The 22,280-nt window shown below is 39.3% G+C and overlaps 1 protein-coding gene across 2 annotated transcripts in view; it reads right to left on the reverse strand.

Annotated features, from left to right (window-relative positions):
* The window catches only part of mdga1 (MAM domain containing glycosylphosphatidylinositol anchor 1), a 158,125-nt gene extending 145,945 nt beyond the window's left edge, over positions 1 to 12,180 (reverse strand). For both annotated transcript variants that reach the window (XM_086071779.1, XM_086071778.1), the window contains exons 1-2: positions 11,766 to 12,180; positions 10,298 to 10,387 (exon numbers count right to left, since the gene is read on the reverse strand). In XM_086071779.1, the coding sequence (XP_085927905.1) occupies positions 10,298 to 10,364 (67 nt within the window). In that variant the 5' untranslated portion in view covers positions 10,365 to 10,387; positions 11,766 to 12,180. The remainder of the gene's footprint in view (positions 1 to 10,297; positions 10,388 to 11,765) is intronic.
* Between the last annotated feature and the right edge of the window lie 10,100 nt (positions 12,181 to 22,280).

Below are 22,280 nucleotides of genomic sequence, written 5' to 3' on the forward strand. Positions count from 1 at the left end.
TGTACGTAACCACCAATTATATCCCAAAGCGTGTTTGTGTGCGCGCACGTTGCTAAGTTGAGAGCAAGGTGAAGAAATAATAAGGGAGTGAATACATGACAAAGGGATAGCAATTCTGTTGGCACCACCACAACGCAAAAGAGAGAGCCTTCCTATCAAACTTTGACTTCTGACTTCCTTCAGTCGAACTCGGAATATGCACTTCAATAAGTATGCCATGCGGTACGTATTCATACATGCTGTCAGTGCAACTTTGCTTCAATTAAAAGAGGAATTCTGAAGTCAAGCATGTTTGTTGAATCACATCAACATTGTTAACCAGCGACTCTTCCTAAAAACTTAACTTACAGTATTTACATTACGTACATTAATGTATGTCATACATAACTCATCTTGGTAGAAACAAGCTTGCAGCATTAGTTGGACTTATGAACTTAAGAAAACTTTCCAAATTGAAGAGTCTTCCTTGCTTTCCAATAAAAAATTGCGTCAAAAATAACTGTCACATCCATGATCATGTCTACTCACTCCAAGAACCAACAATTTGGAATTTGACTAAATGTACATGGAAATTACACTCAAAAAAAAGAAAACTCAAGCATAAAGCAGCAAATAATCATTTCCATGTGTCATTTTGATTTTTCTTAGCATTAGAACTCCTGATTTACCTTGTGAAATGTTTATTTATGCTTTTGATGTGTTTCTTTTAAACAAATTGACATCTTTTGGCACTTTTTCCAAAAGTACGCATGCAAGGCAAATTAGCGTTTTTCCACACAATTGCTTTATTTAACTGTCATTAAACATGTTTTTACACTTGCATGATTGTGGATTTAAATGTTGCCTTGTGGTGACAGTTTTACCCAATGGGAGAGAAAAAAAAAAGGAAATCAGAACAAATCAGACCAACCATCGTCATGGAGCAGATTGTGCGTGTTCCACTGCAGCTGGAAATGTTGGACCATGGACAACCACAATGCATCTTCATGAAAATCTGGATTTTCTTCATGCATATCAACATCCAAAAAGATGAACCCCCCCCCCCCACCCCCAAAGAAAAAAAACAAATCCAGCTTGCACTTCATGCAAATGGCAGAGTATGTTTAAAACCTTTGAAAGATGGATTTTACAGATGGAGTGCCATTTTTTAGCCTAATTAAGGGCTTCACTTTGTAAAATTTAATTCAAGGACACCCTGCAATCATCAACATATTCAGTCCGTGTAAAACAGAAGATTGTAACCAACATCGTTGAGAGTTTTGTGTAATCTCTCTTCTATTTATAAAAGTTAAATATATCATATTAAAGCTGTTTTGTCTTTTACAGAAAATAAAACTACAACTAAAAGCCAGCGTACAACCTGTTTTTGTATCCCTTATATGTGCCGAGTCACTTGAACGGAAAGCAGCACCTGCTGTATTTGCTTCCTAAGAAGATATACTCATGCGGCCCACTGCCCACCTTTAACAGCTACCTGGTGCCCACCTCAGGCTGCCACCGGTGGACGAGGTGATAAATCGCACCTCCCAAGACGTCATCTAAACGCTCTTATCTTTTAACCCCAGGTAGCAAGGCTAGTGTAAACCATGGTCAACATATCACTTCGGCCAAAGTCCTCTGGCTCCGCGGCTGACCCGCAGGTTAATAGAAACGTTGTCAGGCTTTTATACGCGCTCAGCCATACAGCATGGAGGGGAGCGGAGTAAAAGAGAAGAACACAAAAGAAAAGAAGGATGACAGCGGTGGACAATGTGCTGAGTAAGCACCCAAAACAGAGCGGCCAAGCCATCGCATAGCTTCTACCAACAAAAAACACCTTTAGAGTAAACAGCTTCATTTAAGCACCGTGCAAAAAAAGACATTTTAAACAGGATGGGGGGCTGACTGATGATGTAAGGTGGGACAACAATGAGCGAGGGACAAAGATAAATTGAGGCGGTGTCTATTGTGCTCCCATCGCCAACTGACGAATGAAATCATTTAGACTCAAATTAAATAAATAAATAAATAAAAGAACTGAAAATTGCTTTTGGCTAACTAGAATCATTCCTCCCATCAATTTTTCATTTTGTTTCACCCCTTGTGTTTTAAGACTGAGTATACATTACAACAAATTCGATCTAACCTTGGGGAGGCAGTCAGGCTATTCCGTAGAATCGTGTCATTGGATTTTGTATGAAAACATAGAGTATGTTTTTCCCCCATGGGAAATAATAACCTTTCAGCATCATAAAAACTATATTAGCTGTACAAGCAAATGTCTTGCAATGCCGGTGTTGATACCATTGACAGTGTTGATGGGTTTTTTGTACCTTGTGGGTAAATAAAGTAAATGAAACCATCAATCGAGCCAGCTAGCAAGCTATGTAGCTACGTAGCTAGTTAAATTAGCTATCACGCAAGATCAAGATGTAAAAACAATGAAACGGGCTATTTTAATCTGGTAAAGACAAGACAGATAATATGTAGGTGGTAGCAGATGCAGGTCAAACATTCCAGTTAACAGCTGATTTACAATCATCAATTTTACATTTTGTTTCACCACTTTTTTTTAACAGAGTCAGATTGGCCTTACACTGTACATTGTCATGAAAAGGTTTGCACAGAAATTCCCCCCAAATAAGAAATACTACTACTTTCTACACGATGTATTGTTGAGCCGTTTCTTTTAGTTGTAAATATTTGGAAGTCCTACTTGTATTTTTCCGTTGACTCTAGTTTTTATCAGTTTTATTTTTGTAAAGGGTCTTTGAGTCTAGCGCTATACAAATAAATATTATTATAATGGTAATAAAAATAATGTGTTCCAAGGCCAACTGTCGGCATCATTAAACTAACATAATAATAATAATATTCTTAGTTTAACTTTCTAGTGTGGAAATAATTTGACCACTGTTATTATAAAAGACATAGAATCAATAAAATGGTCTGTTTTAGCAACCTTAATGACGATATAGATAACATGGAGATACTTGATAGCCTACAGATGTGCTTCACACATCTCATTCATCCATTCATTATCAGGATCAATTGTTCTCATAAGGTCATGGGTGAGCTGGAGCCTATCCTCATTCCTGCAAATGAGGAGGGGGGGGGGGGGGGGGTAGTTAATCACTCAACACTAACATGTAAGTAAAGATGCAAAACTGAGGGTATCAGCAGGTGTGGGGCCTTTTTGATCCAAATTCAGACCTCTCATTCATTTATCATGATCGCTTGAAAATCGAATGACTCAGTCATATTATCACAGTGTTTTAAAATGTTCAAGTATGTTACATACAAATTACAATGTGGGCAAATTCTACACACAGCCACAGAATGTACTTTGTGGTGTCTGGATTTTTAAGACATTGAAATGGTAGTTTTAAGGAGTAAGCGCCAATTTGAAGGATAAATAAGGTCTTCATCGTCAGCATATTCCATATGCGCGAAACAAAAAAATTGTGCGCAAGGAGATTCCCCAACAAATGTCACTGACAACGCAATGTTGTGTAACTCCTCTCAAACAAATGTCTGCACTTTTCCCGCCTTTTGGGTCGCATTTTCCTATGGACATTTGAGAAAACGGAACAGGCTAGAGGAGACAATCGGAAGAAGAATGTTTGGCCGAGGACTGGTCAGCACATCCGCCTCACAGTGCAGAGGTTGTGGGTTTGAATTCGGGCTCCGGCCTTCATGTGTGGGGTTTGCATGTTCTCCCCATCTTGTAATCCCTTGAAGTAATCCCCATTTTTAATCAATGTACCTGTAATCCGATGACATGTTTTTTCCCGTAACTTGCATTTTTTTGCAATCTGATTACATAACGGCGGTGCATGTATTCCGTTACTCCCCAAGCCTGCAGTTCAGGCTGTACCGCCTACTGCCCTAAAACAGCTTGGATAAGCTACAGCACGCCCGTGACCCTAATGAGAGCAAGCGGTTCCGAAAATGGATGGATAAATGGCAGTGTGTGCGTGTGCTAGAAAGTGTTCTGTTGTGGGAGGTAAAGATTAGCATCATCACAAGCTTAATGCTCCAGTCTCTTCCTATTGCCTTCTCCCCCCCTTCCTTCCTCTCCTCTGCCTCAGAGCCGCAGATAAATTATATATGCTTATTAGAAAAGGGCAATATTCAGCATCCCAAACAAACTCAGCGGCGATGGACATGAAAAGAGGAAGCGAGAGGAAAAAACTGCTGATTGTGAGATTGTCAAGAGTTAACTTTGCAGGGGAGCCGGTGGCGGGGAAAGGAAAACCTGGAAAGATTTTTCATTCTAGGTCAACTCGGACTAAAGTGCCACAGTGAGGTACTAGCTACTTAAATACTATATGTTCATGTACAGTACATTCAAAAACATGCTGTAACTTTTCTCTTTTCCTGCATTTTGTTACGTTACAGCCATATTTCAAATTTTAATAAATTCTTGTTTCCATTAAAATGTTACCCCATAATGGTAAAGTTCAGTTTTCACAGTTTATTAAAAACATTTTTAAACAATATCTTGAGAATGTTTCTACAACTCGGCTGGGTTACGTCTGGGATAAATCATATTCAGTGGCAGTTCGCGCATCCACCACTGACTTCTTATTTTAATTATCATCATCCGCAAAATGTTGACAAAAGTCACAAGCTCATTTTGACAAAGTAAGGAGTACAAAGGACAAATATCCGTTTTCAAATGTTAAGAGTAAAATTAAAAAACAAATCAGAAAAATACACTAAAGTAAAGCAGATAGCTAAAAAATATATAATAATCAACTTATGTAGAAAGTGTTTGTCCATTACTGCACTGAATATAATTGCATCCATTTTGTAAAGAGACTGTAACATAACCAAATGTGGAACAAGTGAAGTGTTTACTTTTGCAAGCCATTAAAAATCCAAAAGGTTCATTAAATTTCTTGTAACAATCACATAATGAAACATCTAACAGCAGGCGGACGTAGTTGGCATCCTATTGACACTGGCAGTTTGCAAATAAATCAATGCTTTAGTGTCCTTGTGAAGAGTGTTGTTCACAACACCGCGACCCAATAACACGTTTGTTCTGCATTAGTGTGTGTGTGTGCGCATGTGTGTGTGTGTGTGTGTGTGAATATGTGTGTTGTGTTGAAGGAGTTGAAGAGTCACTTCCTGTGTGAGAGTCTTGAAGTTTGGAGAATCTCCCCTAATCCTTCAGTAAGTTGAGAGTTAGCACTTGTGAGTGTCACTTCATGCGTGTAATGCCTGCGGATTATTTTCTATCCACATTAAATGGACGAGAGAAAAAGCATAAATGCAATATGGAGGCAGGGAAGTGTGGAGGGAACTCTGTGGAGATTTTAAGGAAACGTGCATTTTCTTTCACAATGCAATCAAGTTCTTTCGATGTCTTGATCAAATGTTTCTAGCAGGGATGTCAGGTAACTGAGGATTCAATGATGCAAAATTAGCAACATTTCTACCTGACTGGTACATTTAGCACCTCTGATTTTAACCGATTGCACATTCCAAAGAATCAAACCCATAACATTTTGTGTAATAGTAAAACTCGATTACGGAGACGTCATGCCACCAACATTACAGCTGTGGCTAAGTGAGGGGCGTGGCTTTCATCAGACTTGAGTAAGGGAGGGACTAGTGAAATTACGCTATATTCAAATCGAGCTAGCAGTTTTAAAACTGCTAACCCCCCCACCCCCCCCCCCCTTTAATTCACTTGTTTTACAATTCAGTTTGCAAATGTAGGCCAACAGAAAAGCGCTTGCTGACCCCGACCGCCCACCACTGCGAGAACCTCAAAGTGTCATGTCAGACATGTGGCAATGTTTTACATAGTCCTGTTATGTCGTGACAACAAATATGTTTCATCATCACACACATTTGTGACAATGTGACTTACTGATGTTATTACGTGACAGATGCACAATCAACATGACGCCGCTGCAAAAGAAAGAGCGTTTTGATGCTGCAGTCCCTGCTGAGCTAGCAAACTGTTGCCGTGTATGCCGTACACACACCAAAAAAAAAAAAAAGCAAAGAACACCTGCATCCGTCCTCACAGGCTGACAGAGGCACCCAAAGGCGCCCCCAGAGAGGACAACAGTAAATGAAGCTCACACTCTGAAATCCATCAGGCACGCTCACACACTTGGCCTCCCGACGGACGCCGGTCGCATCTGTCCGCCGCGGTGAGTGAGAAACAATTACGCCGTGAGGAAAAAGACGCCTGCCAACATTTTTTGCTCTCTTTTCCCTCCCCCGATTCTTCTCTCCTCCTAGTGGACTTGCGATTGTGGTCATGGTGAAAAGATGTCTTCCTAGTATATGAAACGTCTCAAATGCGCATCCACCAGAGGACCTGTGGAGGCCTGTCAATGCAGCCCAGTGTCGTTCCCACAATGCTCGTTGGTGATTCATCCATTTTTGTCTGCGCGCACACCAAACGGCTCTCAGAAACACAACGGACAAAAAGTAACTGAGGCTGGTTTTGGACCAGTCCTGTGTATGTGTGACACAGCCCAGGAGACTACAGCACACTTTTTGTGAGCCAAAATAAAAATAAAAAGAATAATAATAAAAAGCTCAACTATGAGCCAGGAAGGAGCAGTAACATAACAAAGGGTTGCCAGCCAGAGCTGGCCAAAAGCATAAACCAACTAAGCAGCTGCTTGGGACCTCCTGGCCACTAGAGGGCCCCCAAAAGGCATGAGAATTGTTTCCCCCAACCACCACATTCACTGCCATTGACAGCAATAGACGTCAAAAATTCATTTGAACTATTTCTATTAGTTTCGTTTTTTTCCATTTTTGTTAACAAGAGTATGAAAACCTAAAATTGATTAATCGTGAGTTAACTAGTGAAGTAATGCGAATAATTACGATTGCAAATTGTAATCGGCTGATTTCTTTTTTTTCCCTTTTTTTTTTAAATAATCCTTACTTTTTTTTAAAGAATAGATTATTAAAAAGGGCCGTCAGGCGAGTACTATTTTTAATCGTAATTAATCGCATTACTTCACTAGTTAACTCACGATTAATTACAATTTTTTATATCTGTTCTAATACAATATAAAAAAAACACTAGGTTTTCATACTCTTGTTAACAAAAGTGCAAAAAAATGTTAAACTAATAGAAATAGTTCAAATGAATTTTTGACGTCTTTAGCAGTCAATGGCAGTGAATGAGTTAATCATATTAATTGTTGTGTTTATTGACCGAATCAATGGTCTTGACTTAATTAGACAGATGCATGCATTGCATGCGAGAGGACTGGTCAGGCAGTTTAGATGCTGCTCTGAATCAGTGGAGGTTCAGTTGTTTCAAGTTCATACAGGAATTCCTCCATCCATTTTCTATAACATTTATCCTGCTCAGTGTCATGGAAAGTGGAAGACTATCCAAGCCGACTAAAGCAGACTAAACCCTGGACTGATCACCGGAGGAACTCGTCAAAGTGGGCTGAGGCTGTCACTTCACAGCGCTTAAGTACTAAACGCAATGAAACACTGTTTACACTTGATTTTACCTACTGATGATGGACATGAGGAGAAAATGGGGCTTCAGTATCTTGCTCAAGGACACTTCGAGATGGTGACAAGGGTCGAGGATTGAACCCACAACCTTCAGGTTGGGAGACGACCACTCTGCGACTGAAGTGACCCGAAGTGAATTAAGAAATTTCAAGTACTGCTTTGCGTTCCGAATCAGATTTTACGATCTTTAGCATGGTGCATACTTAAAAATGTTTAACATCTTAATCAGTGTTTAACAATTATGTGTATTCTTCTTCTTCTTTTTTCGTGTGCCTGTGGGCGGACTCAAGGGGGCCAACCAGCTTCCAGTTTGCTGGAAAATAAGAAAGAAACTGAAATAGGAGAAATTAGGCTAACTGTTAGCCTACCTGACGGTTGCAAACGCTTCTCATTTTTATTGTGGTGAATGACTTGTGTAACCACCTCTCTAACCTGCTAGCGTACAGCTTCAGGTCCCGTTAGCTATCATTACGTTTCTCGTCACTATCACTGAGTCTGTGGCCTGGCCTAACTCGGTGTTGACCACACGGATTCAAGTTTACGATTGTTTGCCAAAGCAGATTGGAGAAAAAAACTTTCATCAGATAAATGGAAATTTGTGTGCCGCTTTCTCATTCCGGATCGATCCTAACTGAATGTTTTCAAGCTTTTTTGTTATTATTATCAGAACAGTTGCCCTGTCATGATATTCAAGCAATCTTTTTCAAAATTATTGCAAATACCCTTTTTTTTTTTTTTTGCCTTTCAGATCTCGAACATGAATTATATTAATTATACTACTACACTGATGGTGACTTCGGGAGGAGTTCCAATTGTAGAGAAGTAAGCATCATCTTCTTCTTCTTCTTCTTCTTCTTCTTCTTCTTCTTCATGAGCGCACAAGCTTCAGCAAAGGACAGCTTGTCAGCGTTACCCCGCGATGGCTCATGACAACGCCAGTCTCTGCCACCGCGACTAAACAGACCTTGTTTGCGACGGCTGCCACAACGCCTCGAACATCCCGGTCGGCGTATCCAAGGCGACAGATCGGCTTGTGTGTGTTTGCTTTGAGGCGGAACACATGGCCGGAGCGCCGCCTGTCGCTGAGGAAAGTGAGCCTGCGTCGTACACCAGTTCTGCCCCCTCATCGTACAGTCAAACACTAACCACCTAATTCCGGAAATCCATTGTACGGGGTAGGTTCCTGAGCTCTAAAAGTCATGTGTCATTATGGATCCCTAAAGATATCATCAGCCAGTGGAACATCCAACGTCAAATGTAAAAAAGAACAGAAATGTGAGAAAATGAATGAACGTGACGTTTTGTAAAGCTATTAGACTCAAAAGTGGTAAGACTCCAGCATCACCATATGCTTGCATGTTCACTTATCAAAGTCAAGATCGGGTGTTCACTTATTTTTCAACTTATAAAAGAATCAAGTGTGAGACTCATCTGCATCTCATATCATCTTCAGATAATCTACGGTTGTGATTCTCCAAGTGCAGTACGGGTACCTCTAGGGGTAGTCAGTCTCCCTCCAGTGATATGTGAAAAAGCACTGAATTAAATGTTCAAACTCTGCATGATGTTAACTACCAGGGGTCGAAATCCCCCATTGAAATGAATGGCGGGCTACAAGGGGTCGAAATCCCCCATTGAAATGAATGGCGGGTTAAGAGTATCTTAAAGTTTGTTTTCATCCAGTGATCTGTTGAGTATGTTCTATGTGACCCCACTATAGTCGAAACACAGCATTCTGAAGAATATTGTGTTCTGGATTATGAATTCATCCGCAAACGCCACCTGTGTTTATCAATCTCAGGCTGCAGCTATTTTGTCAGTTGCTGTCGACTGAAAATGACACCACAGTTGCTCAGGGTTCAGGTAACGGTCATGACCTGAGCAACAGTGATGTAATTTTCAGTTGACAGCAAGTGGCAAAATGGCCGCCCCCTGAGATAGATTTAAAAAAATAAAAATACAATAAAAAAAAAAAGGTGGATTTTGCTGCTTCATTTAAATTCCACAAATGTGAAACTAATCAGAATAATGTATTGTATAGAAAACTTCCCTTTTAACTACAATATTTCCATGTCATCTTTTAGAACTGTTCATTTTCAATTTTCAAATATTTATTTTGGTCCAATTTTAATTGAACTTACATGCAATTATCTCTCTTTCCTCTCTATCCACTCTCTCGCTCTCTCTCCACACTCACGCACTCACTCGCTGTCTTTCCCCACCTCCGCTGTCTCGCATTTGCTCATGCGGGATTCAGTTGGTCTCATGATGTTGATGTGTGACGAGCACATCTCTCGACTTGCTGTGTACGTAAAGTGCCTTAAGATTAACGTCTGTGGTGAATTAAAGCATGTGAGGATAAGCAGTGCAGATAATGGCTGGACGGATGATTAGATTTTTATCATTGGCAGTATTTAAGTTCTGACAATAAAGACGACACATGTTACACTCAATTGTGCGTCTTCTTTTATGTGTATAATAAAAGTCTTAGTGGACATATTTTGAGCAGAGTACTTTTACTGTATTTACATTATTTACCTAAGGAAAATGTATTTCTAATCCAAACAAAATGCAACATGGCCATTTTGTAGAACAGATATGCGGCCTCTTACTCATTCCTCGAAGCACGTGAAAATGAACATTAAATCCGTTAATATGTTATTGATCTCTCCAATAATCGTCTTCCACAACCTTAGCTAAACAACGAATGGCTTCTGCGACCGGAGCTCCGTCAGTCCAAACGGAAGCAAAACAATGCTGACACACTGTACAAATAATTGCTAAAAGATGTCATTCTTACCATAAACGCCTTGGCAGCGGGCAAAGGGATAGACGCTAGAAAACAACAAAATCCACAAAAGTTCCATGTTCAGCTGCTCTCCGTCATAACCTAAACAAAGAAAAAGAGAGGACATCCTGTCACGTTTAAAAGCTGAGTGATTGCTGTCACACACAAAAAAAAAAGGAAATAACTATACAGTAAGCCTTTTTTGGCCAATTGTTTTTTTTTTCCTCCATTCTAAACCTATAAGCCGTGAAAGTAATATTCCCGAACAAGCTCCCACTGCACGGCCTACAACATTTCATTCAATTTATAGGGCGGGTAATTCAATCACAAATGGTGGATTATAGGAAGCTTACAAGCCAGGCATGTTAGAGCATCAGACATGCATTGTATTTGGGAGCACTTTAGCGTGACTGTCCTCTGGTCATTGTGAAGTACAGGTGGTTCGGGTCAGTGCCGGAGTTGGACTGCAGTAATCATAGGGGGATGTTACGAACTCGACCAAAGACACACATTCGGTAAAGAGTCTAAAAACATGAACATCCTCAAAGGACATAACATTAGGTACATTTGCACATGCTAGTGGCTTCAAAATGTGCTCGTTTCTGTTTGACACGGTCAGAGATGTCACAATTTTAAAAAAAATACGGAGCTGTTCCTGGACCACTACTAAGCAGTGCAGTTCCACCCCGTGAGCAAAATAGCAGTAACCGAAGCGTGTTTCATTGTTTTTGTACTTACTTGAAGCTCAAAAAAGGTTACCGAAATATTAGGAACACCGTGATGCAATGCAGGTTGTCACATATGCAACCACAATCATAAAACATGGTGTTAAATTAAGTTGATCTAAAATGAGCATGTCAGCCTCTATCCAATCAGTGTGCTAATGATCATCAGGTGTGCTGAGGGGGACTATCCAATGCCCCTTATCTGGTGTGAAGATTATTTATTTTACTACACATCAAACATGTTTGCTAAACTATCTATGCCAGTGGCTAATAGTGACCGGGAGAGTTTGTAATTATGTGTATCCAGTTTGGTGGTGTGCCATGAGATTTTTTTTTTTTATGTAAAACATGTGCCTTGACTCAATATAGTTTATAAAGCACCAATATCTTGTTGTATGTTTGTGAATCTGTGTGCAGGTGTCCCTAATGTTGTGACCGGAAGTTTTTCCTGTCACTTCGTCTGTTGGGAAACCACAAAAACTCTTAAGGTGGAAATACTTTTTGCACTGTAATCAAAGTTTTTAGTTTTTAATTACTGCAAAAAAAATTCACGCGAGTTTCAAAGATAGCGCTGCACAGCATGACGCCCAAACGTCGCATGTTTGATCACTCAACACATTCTACTGAAGGGAATTTCCACCCAAAAAAAATCATTTTAAATGCATACAAAAGTGCGTAAAGATTCGTAAATCGTGGATACGTGAGGAAGAGTAGATGTCCAGTCGGTGTAGTGCGTTCAGTGGGAGCCGTCTAACCTTATCTCGGTCCGGTCTTGTGGGTCAGCCAGCTCCCCGGCGCTGAGCGCTCTCGTCCGGGCTCTGCTCACAAAATTACACCGCTGCCCCTTCTGCACCACGAGAAAAGTTAGAAATCCTCCCGGAAATCACTTGAACGACTTCAAATAAATCTCCTCGGTGGCTTTGACACTTTTCCACCAGCTCCAATCCAGGATGCCAAAATTCAAACAAAAAGCCCCAAATCAATAAAAGCACTTCTCCTCACACAGTCGTCCAATTGTTGTGCGCATGATGGTGTAACTCTTACAGGGCTTGTGTGTGGTTGTGGGTGCGGGCGCTGCTGGGGTGGAGCGGCGCGGACCTCCGCTCTGGTGAGGAGGCTCAATCAGAGCCGTGTCTGTGGACTCCAAAATTGATGCTGGCCAAGCGCGAGATGTGCGCAGACTGAGAACGAGCGCGCCTGTCTGTGCGCAGAGAGGGAGAGAGAGAGAGAGAGAGAGAGAGAGAGAGAGAGAGAGAGAGAGAGAGAGAGAGAGAGAGAGAGAGAGAGAGAGAGAGAGAGAGAGAGAGGAGAGAGGGAGGACAACAGAGGCTCCACAGTGGTGAGGTCGTGAGGAACAAATTGTCCGAAAAGAACATTCGCAGGCAGCTCTCCTTTTTGGTTCCGATGGGTCACCATGCCGTTATGTGCAACATTTGTGAGGAGTTCAATAGCCTACCAATTAGAAGCTAAAAAGTTTTGTTTTGTTTTTTTCCTGAGGTGTGTGTGTGGGGGGGGGGGGGGGGGGGGGGCAATTATATGTGACAGGCAGTAAAACATAAACGCACTGATTACGTCCTTCTTTCGCTGTTCCTGTACAGAGTGCTGCATTTACACGTTTCCCCACAAGAGGGCCCACTTTCAGCTCAACACACATTCAGCTGTACCTGTACTCGACGGACACTTTATTAGGTACGCCAACTGCACAATACAAGAGATACATAAAATATCAGAGCGATATTAATGTGAATTGTTGCACTAATGTATATGTCTGAAATGGACCCAACACATTAACTTTATGCTCAGTACCAAGTAAACAAATGTTTATTATTATTTTAACATTCAGTTATCTTTTTGGATGACATTTACAGGTTAAATGCACTCAAATATGACCCACACAACAAGCTTTAGCTTATAAAAATCTTAAGGTGAATACACTGCATGTTGTGCTGTACATTTCAAAGCAAGCAGACAATAATAACACATGGACAGTAAATAACACACATAAAAAATATTAAAAGTAAAGTCATTCAACTGTGCTGTGCTGTTTCTAATATTTTTGGTAAATTTATAGAGACACTAGTTTGAAGGTTATGATTGTTAAGTTTCTCAATATTTGTATTAAAAGTAGAGTTTGCAGCAATAAAAAAAAACTGTAAAACTTGTATTTGCTTATTTGATTAAATTCATTGTGGCAAAGTGTTTAACTCAAGGTTAAACACTTTGCCACAATGAATTTTGCTATAATACATTCATTTTTGTTTGAGTAATATTTGCTTCCACCGGATTGAAAATCTTCACTTATATGGTTGGAGCCTATTTCAGTGCACTATGTTCATCCATCAATATTATGTTTTGAGTCACTATGGTCATGTAAACATGTAAATAGGTCTTAATCATCATCATCATTGACAAATATGTTTAGAATCATTTCCTGTAATGAGTCACTTTGCCCTTAATCCAAACACACACACACCACCACCATCACTACAATATTGTGGTCTTCAATGTGCAGCTTGTCCTCGTCATTCGGTTCCGTTGCACGGGCGCCATTTCTTTTTTTCCTTTTTTTTTTATGACTCTGATTTTTTATTTATTTAAAAAAAATAAAAAAAATAATAATAATAATAAAAAAAATAAAGCACGGGCGCCATTTCAACCAAACATAATAATTATATTAATAGAAGTAACAATTTAATGGTAATGTTGATAACTGTGGTTGATCATCACTGAGATGTGTTCCTAATATTTTGACCCATGTGCTTGCTGCAGACTAGCTTCAATTAATACATTCGTATCGTTGACCAGTAAGTGCACACTGAAAGCATATACATGAAAAATGTATTTGTGGTGGCATTAGCACAATTTGAATTCTCATCCTGCATCCCCACTAAGCACAAACGAGCCTCAATTCAATTTAGACATTATTCAGATAAAAATGCATCATAATTTAATGCAGTGGTTAAAGCATCCTCACAAGAAATGACATTGGACTCTAATGCAGGCTATCACATCTGGGTAATATTCGTGCAGACATTTGAGCTGAGTAAACTGGAGATGCATTAGCAAAGCACGCTTATTGATAAGCGACCACTGAGAAGTCTAATATTTATTGTGCTCACTGGATGCAAAAGCTACAGAAAGCTGATTACACAATCGTTGTTGGCAAAGTTTAGCTTGAACACATTTTGAAGCTATTCATACATTGGCTGTAATGCTGTATTCTGAATGATGCAATAACAGTGAACTAAATTTCCATCCATTTATTTTCTATACCACTTGCCTATTAAAAAAAAAAATACCATTGACTCTTACATTCACACATTTTTCAATGAGTAGAACCTCCTCGGAAAGTTCACATTAATGATCAATTTCTTGTGAGATAGGGGTCCTGTTAAATCTCCTCTCCTTGCCATGTTCCATGCGGCAATAAGAAAGAGTCTGCAATAAAAGTAAAAGTTATATTTAACGTTTTCATTTTTTAAGTATTTAATTTCCTTAGCTTTATTTCCCATCATTTTCTGTCTATAAAACTACATGTTGTTATCTGAAAAAATATATATATTTTTGTTGTTGTTGTTGTATTTATTGGTGTCTGGAATGATTTAATTGTTATGATTGTGTTTTGGGTTGGGTCAGGGAGTCATTGTATTCTGGGTGACTTATGCGTATGCAGTTACTATGCCCCTTATGATGATAATGTGACGATGATGATGTTTTAACCGTGTTAGCCGAGCTTAGTTTGTCTAGTCTTTTGAAGTTATGTTCCTTATGATGATAATGTCACAATGTGGTCAGTTGCTATGCGCCTATATTAGGCACTCTTATTTTGTCTTGTCGCATTACATCCATTACATTACATTTATTTGAAAAGGTGCAATAGGAGCAACAAAAAAGTGGAAACAATTTGCAATTTTTGGCAAGAAATACGAAGTTGCGGGCAACATAAAATGAATTGGTGGGCCTTAGTTTGACACCTATGGTACAAGTCATTCACCACAGTAAAAATGACAAGGAAAAAAGTTTGAAGCGCAATATTAAAGTGACATGGTAAGCTAACAGTTAGCATAGCTTATTTTCTCTCTTTTTTCTGTCACAATACACAATGGACTGCATTTCATACGTTAACTAGCTTTTTCCTCCCTAATTCAATGTAAAAAAAAATAAGAAGACGAATCCATGCCAGCCCAAACAACACAGTCCATCTTTGTTGAGGTTTGTGGTGGACCAACTAAGGGACAATGCAGCAAACACTCAATACAATGGGATTTTATTTAGAGCAGCCATCAGAGCGCCGCACACTGTAATGTGATATGAGCAGCTTAGTTAACGCTTTTTCTCTGGCACCAAGGCCTGTAATTGATGTTCCATCAGTGCAATTCAATAAGAGCTCCAAGTGCTGTATATCAGCGCCGAGCACTTCCCACACACCAACAGCTAAATAGACAGGAAAGATACACTTGAGACCGTCAATAACTTCATTGTGTGCGTGCATGTGCGAAAGAAAGGCAACTATGAAATAGTGGTGCGAGTCATCAATACACGACACAACACAAAGTCTCGATGGTAAATTAAAGACGGTGTTTGGAGGATAGATTAGCACTGGTGGATGGTGATGTCGCTAAGGCAGGGTGACACTGTGATAATGAACTGCTAGGCTGCTCTGGAGTGAACAAAGGCCTAATTTGAACTGTTCGTTGATGTCCCTGAATACATCACAGGCTATATGAGTAAAGATTTTGACACGTTTGTAGCAAGTTTTTCTAGACGAGTGCAGTGACAAAGAGTAAATATATGCTTCCTATGTAACATGTGCAGGACAGACCAACATAAGAAAGAGACAAAACGCTGTTGCTGTCCACTAACTTTGGCTGGTCGACATCAACCTCTCCTCTCCTCTCATCAAACACACACACACACACACACACACGCGCTTCCAGAAAGGACCATTTTTCACTGCGTAATTGGCGGCAAGGCACACGCCCTTGGGATTCGATAATTCATAACCTCCTCCCTTCCGATATCGGATAGCGTGTAGAAATGGGCTGAGACCAGGGGTGAGGAGCGGGTGGGGTGTCAGGAGGGGGGGCTGCATCATTAGAGAGGAGAAGTAATGGCTCTTATTGATCTCCCCACTCTCTCGCTCTCCTCACTCCCCCTCACCATTTCATGTTTAAAACAACACCGATCCTCATTACCTCGACAGCTGCTGACGTTCTGATCAGCGCGCCGGGAAAGAGGCGACGTGAGGAAGAGGAGAGGAAAAGGTGAGGAACAACAGATTGGAAGTGAAAAGCATCACAAGAGGAGAGAAATAAATGAGTCAGTGACGTTTTGCTGTCTTCATGGCTTATTCTGTGAAGTCATTACTGTCATAATGCAATGGTGAATGTAACAAGGTTTTCTTTTTTAATGATTCAAACAAATTGTGAGGCTCTTTTCGTCTTTTTTAAGGCTGCAAACAATCATTATTGTAACTAAGAAATAAAGTGATAACCTCTTTCCATCTGTGTGCTCTCCTTCACATTTCAGTGCTTATGATACCATTTGTCAATTTGGATTTCTCTGCACACAAAATATTGGATGTCTCTCCAAGACTTGATTGTTTTCTGGTGTTGTAAATAGTTATTAAGGACGCTCTTACTTGTGTGTACAATTGTAGCCAAAAGTGTTGGCAGTGACTCGAAGTTTGTTTTTTACTAAAACAACCCCCCCACCCCACCCTCCCCCATCCCCATGTTGTTGCAATTGGCACAAAATCACAACAACAAATGAAAAGAAGAGTCTACTGCAATGGCATTTTTCACATTTTTGAATCTATCTATCTATCTATCTATCTATCTATCTATCTATCTATCTATCTATCTATCTATCTATCTATCTATCTATCTATCTATCTATCTATCTATCTATCTATCTATCTATCTATCTATCTATCTATCTATTTATCTGTGAGGAGTGGTTGCTTTCAGTGACAGTTCAAAAACAGCAGATGGCCTTCAATCAATCAATCAATCAATCAATCGCCTACATGCTTTTTAATGACACTAGGATTTTTGCTATTTGTAGGCTGCCCGGGTCCCTGTCACCCGCAAATAGCAGGGGCACATTGTATAGAATATATATTGTGGTGATATTTATTTTTATTTTGTCTTCATGAGCATACTCAATATTGGAGTAATCCAAAAGTAATCCAGTTACATTCCTTTAATATGATGGTCCTTGGATTACGTTACTAACTACAATTTTTAGCAGGTAACTTGTAACTGTAATGGATTACATTTGAAAAGTAACCCTCCCAACCCTGATTATGCATCACATGAGGCTCTGTGACATATGAATCATATCTCCTCACAACCTTGACACCATGGGGGCCTTTGATACAAGAAAGCCACTTCCCTTTTTACTTTTGGCCACTGATGATCTCCCTCTCCCTACACCAGTATTCAACACTGCCTTTCATTTCAGATCCTTGTTGAGGTGGTTTATCGAGGGTCACTTGGTTGCATCCTGAGCACTAACAAGCAAACCACTAGAAAACCAGGCGAGTGATGACTCTGATTAGCTATGCATCCTCCTGTGCATGGGAAAGTCCAGCCAACCCTGGCAGATGCAGCGATAAAGCCATGTGAAAGCAAGTGTCCGCAGAGCTGCGATGCCCACAGGAAATCATCAGTGCAGGAGAAATGTCGGCCCTCGTCTTGTGACCCCGCAGATAAAAACCGCGCGCTTTATCAACTCAGTCACGGCCCCCGAGAAGCTATCATACAACACCCCCACACACACCCTTTAAGAAGCTTGACTGCTCCAACATCAAAAGCTGTGTGTGAATCTCGGCCATTAATAATTAATGATTTGCCACAAAGAGTGTCTCGAGGTCTCTGCATTCCCATCTCTTAGAAGTGCAGTCAGTGTGTGTATGCGCGTGTGTGTGTGTGTCTGGTTACTAACAGAGACACGCTTTCCTCAAAAAGCCTGGATTGATGGTAGTTATGTCAATGGCATCCTTGAAAGACTCACACAATCAATTACTACACTGGTCAAATGTGGGCTACAACCGCAACAAGCATCACAATGAGAGATGTTCCTAATACTGTGGACTTCGTAACTTCCATGATCACATGTATATCTCAAAACATCTTTTCCCACTGAAATGAATGGACATATATTTAATCTGTTGCATCACCCCCCAAAAAATAATACAAAAATGTGTTACTTTTAATGTATTTTTCTCAAAGTCAAGTCAAAACATTTATTTGCAGTTTATGTTCTATTTGGCCCCACCAGGGTTAAAGTTTTTATTGTAATTCGTTTTTAAATCGTTTTGACATTTGTTTTTGTTTTGTTTTTCAATTAGTTTTACAGTAATTATTTTTTTTATAATGTTTTTTTTAATCATTTTAGTTTAGTTTTTATTAGTTTTAGTTGTTTTAATATATGGAGTATTTTTGTCAAATGCAAAACAAAAATCGTGAAGCATTATAAAATGATTATACAATTATTTATAATATTTTTTTGCTATCAGTACTAGTTAGTTATAGTTCGTTTTGTAAATATGAAATGTAGTTTCAGTTAGTATTAATTTTTTCAAAAGCATTTTCATTTTTAGAATTCGTTTTTTTTCCCATAAGTTTTGGTTAGATGTAATAAGTTTTAACCCCACTAGTCTAAAATGGTGTTTTGCATTTGTTGAATAAGAATTACAAAAATAAAATAATTCACCAATTTACAAGCAATAATGTCACGATTAGAGATTGATGATTACCGTAGGGGGAGAAAGTGTTCAGTAAAGTTTGTATAAAAACATTTTTAAAAATAAAATAAAAAGAAGACAAAACACACATTCAAAGATAGGAAACCAGCTCAGTAGCCTCGTGGTGGAGTGTCCACCCTGATACTGGGAGGTCGTGGGTTCAATCCTGGGCTGGGTCATACCAAAGACTATAAAACACTCAGCATTATGAGTTGGAATTGGAGGGTTAGATCACTGCTGCTCACCGCTTCCTCAGTGGATGGGTCAAATCCGGAAAACAAATTTCACCCCACTTAGATAGGTGTGACAATTAGTGGTAAAATGCAGAGCCAGGAAAAAGGTCACAGCAACACAACAGCTTAGCACAAGTCAACTATCTAATCATGTTTGCTAAAGAGGCCTAATTGAAAGCTTTGCCTTCCATGCAGTGGCACGTTTTTAAAAACTTCAAGTCCGAAAAGGTCCCTGAACAGGATTTGATCGCCAGCCGTCCATATTAAAAGTCAGAAGACAGCAACAGACAGGAGATGGTTTCTCCAAGATGTAATGCAAGCCCCTAGTTATGTTTGTGCCTAGACATAAGCGCATGTAAAGCCATTCACGCACAATTTAAACCAAAGAATGAACTCAATAAAACGGCACGATTGGTCCCCTTTGAGTATTGTTGTTATTGTGTGGCCCTTGTTGCGTAGTCTATTAGTGCAGGCATTCTGTGATGGTTTTACTTTCTGTATATGGGACAGGGGGGAAGAAAATCAATCCATTCCAATAAGACAGGAAGAAAAAGTGTGTACTAACTGTTATTCGTAAAGAAATTCAATAGAGCACAGCCAAATAAAGAGGGTACCTGGTTAGATAGGAGAGGAAGGAGGGTTCAATATGAATGCATGCAATCTAAAACACGCAGGGAATAGTAGCTAGCATGTGTTAATTGAGTGCTATATAAACCAAAAAGTCCTGATGAGACCTTGCATTGAGTCAGCTATGAGAGGCTGATGACAATTGACACAGCGTCTCTTCATTTCCAATAGCGATCACGGCGCCACATCTCTGCGGCCAATTAGGATTTTCCAGTGAACAACAGACGAATCCAGTGGGATTCCGAGTGGCTTGGAATTAGTCCTTGTCCTCTTTAATAGACTCTATTTATTTCTTACCTATAAACGATGTGGAGGCCGCACAGCCCCAAAACTAATTCAACTCAAAGTGTTTAATATTTGCCGAGTTTTCCACCACATGCAGTTGTGTTCCGTTGGGACGTTGCTTTCTTTTGATGGATATGTTTTATTACCAATTTAGCTTCACGGAGAGACATTTAGGAAGTAAAAAACTGATTTATGTTCAATTTGTTTTCCAAACAAGAAATCTCATGCAGAGAAATATCCAATGTCGCAAGAGACAGCATGCAGACAAGAAAAATGTGTCTAAAAATTGTAAATATGTACATAAAATTGAAATGAATTGAATGCATTTCAGTTTCTGGTTCCTCCTCAGCTGTGATTGGCTGGCACCCGGTCCAGAGTGAATACGTCGCCTCTCCATAGCTCACCCACGTCACAAAGGGGGACAAGCACTTTAGAAAACTGAAAGATGCATGCAATAGATCAGAGACGGGCAACTAAAATGCTGGAGGGGGCCACAATTTGTCATCATTGATACTCAAGGGCCACATACAACCACACACAAAATATGTGCAAATTTGAAAAATATGTGCTCTTAATATATTTTGTTTCAATAATACATTGAATTACACTGAACCTAGCACCAAAGAAGAACCACATACTGTACTGTGATTTTTTCCCCCTCCAGTACAAAGGGATCTCTTGCGAACATGACCATTCAAGGACAGCACAAAACTACTCAACAATAAACCAATACTGTATTAAGTGCAATAATTCATTTTGTGCATTATTTTGCAAAAATAAAGTCAGTCCAAAATTCTAATGTTATTGAGGTAATATGTTTATCCTGTGTGTCATTCCAAATCCACAAAAAAATATCAGGTCTTCATCACTTGTTGTAGCATAAGACCCAGTGTAAGTGCTACTAAACCATGTCTGCCATCTAGTGGTGAATTGTGATATGACAACTTGAATTAGTTTAGTTATTAATACTCAACATGAAAAAAAACACCAATCATAAACATCGATTGAAAATGAGAACCAAAATGCTGTGCAAAACTAAATAATGTATAAAACAAATACAAATGAAAAATAAGTTCTTAGGCCCTGCAATACAGCTATCTGCCGCCATACCACATATTATTCCAAATGTAATGCCATTTAATATTCAATATATTCCGAAATATAATATAATAATATTCCTAAACATTTTTGTTACATCCGGAGAAACCATGGATCTAATATGCTTCTTTAGCATATTTATGGAAAATACTTATCACGTATCATTTTCAATATAATAGCTTAAATATGGAAGAATAAGTGAGCAATAAAGTATGTGAAGTGATTTTTCATCAAGCAGGTACTTGCATTTACTCATTATTGCAATTTTTTGTTTGTTGCTTATTTGGAACGGGTGCTATTTATTTGAGGTCTCCAACTAAAATTACCCCGAGAAACTTCCTGTACCCTCTCAATTTCAACATTATTGATTTTAATTTGTAGTTGAGTTCCCTCTTTAAATTTAACAAAAACATGACTTTTGTTTGAAGTAAATTTAATGAAAGTTTATTTTTAACCATTCTTTGCTTAACTTAAAGCTACAGCCGATGTATACTCAAAATTTTGGCACCCCCAAAATTGCATATTTGCAGGGTTTTTTTCTGTCTTTCTTTTTTCTTTCTTTCTACAATATATATTTTTTTAATTTTTACAGTATTTCCCCCCACTTTTTTTCATGACAAATCTGTATTTAATGTCTATCAGCGTTGCTGATGAATTTTTGGGGTTTGTAAAAAAAAAAAGGGGAAAAAAAGAAAATAAAGACAAATGTAGAATTTACTTTTTTTAATTATTATTATTATTATTATTATTATTATTATTATTATAAATCAAGGTACCGAGTGTGATGTGGGGCCGCATGTGGCCCGTGAGCCAACATTTGCCCATCCCTGCAATAGCCGGAAATGTTTTAGCCCGTATGACAATATGTGGAATGTTTAACTGCTTGCTTTTAAGTGGTCGCTCCATAAAGCACACACATGCTCAGATGCACGTCCCAAAGTTCCATAAAAGTTTACGAGCTGAAATGTATATCTTTAATTGATTTAGCCTCATTTTTTCAAATCATAACTCTAGAAAGCGTTTCATTGGACCGCACGAGTTCTCCCTCCCACATGTACTGTACATGAATTTGATCAGCGCCTGGTTGAAAGCCAACCTCCATGGAGTTGTCCAATATCATGGATCACTCCGGAAAAAGACATTTGCTCTTCCCTCTTCCTTCCTACTCAATCACGTCCATACACAAACAGCATGGGCGTGCGCAAATTGCTAGCCAGCGCAATAAGAATTAGAAATTAGACACCATGCAGGGGCGCTACGCTGAATTGATGTTTCTG

This window comes from Leptonotus elevatus, chromosome 3, assembly GCF_054856555.1.
Source record: "Leptonotus elevatus isolate MCC_2025b chromosome 3, RoL_Lele_1.0, whole genome shotgun sequence".
In the NCBI taxonomy this organism is placed as follows: Eukaryota; Metazoa; Chordata; class Actinopteri; order Syngnathiformes; family Syngnathidae; genus Leptonotus; species Leptonotus elevatus.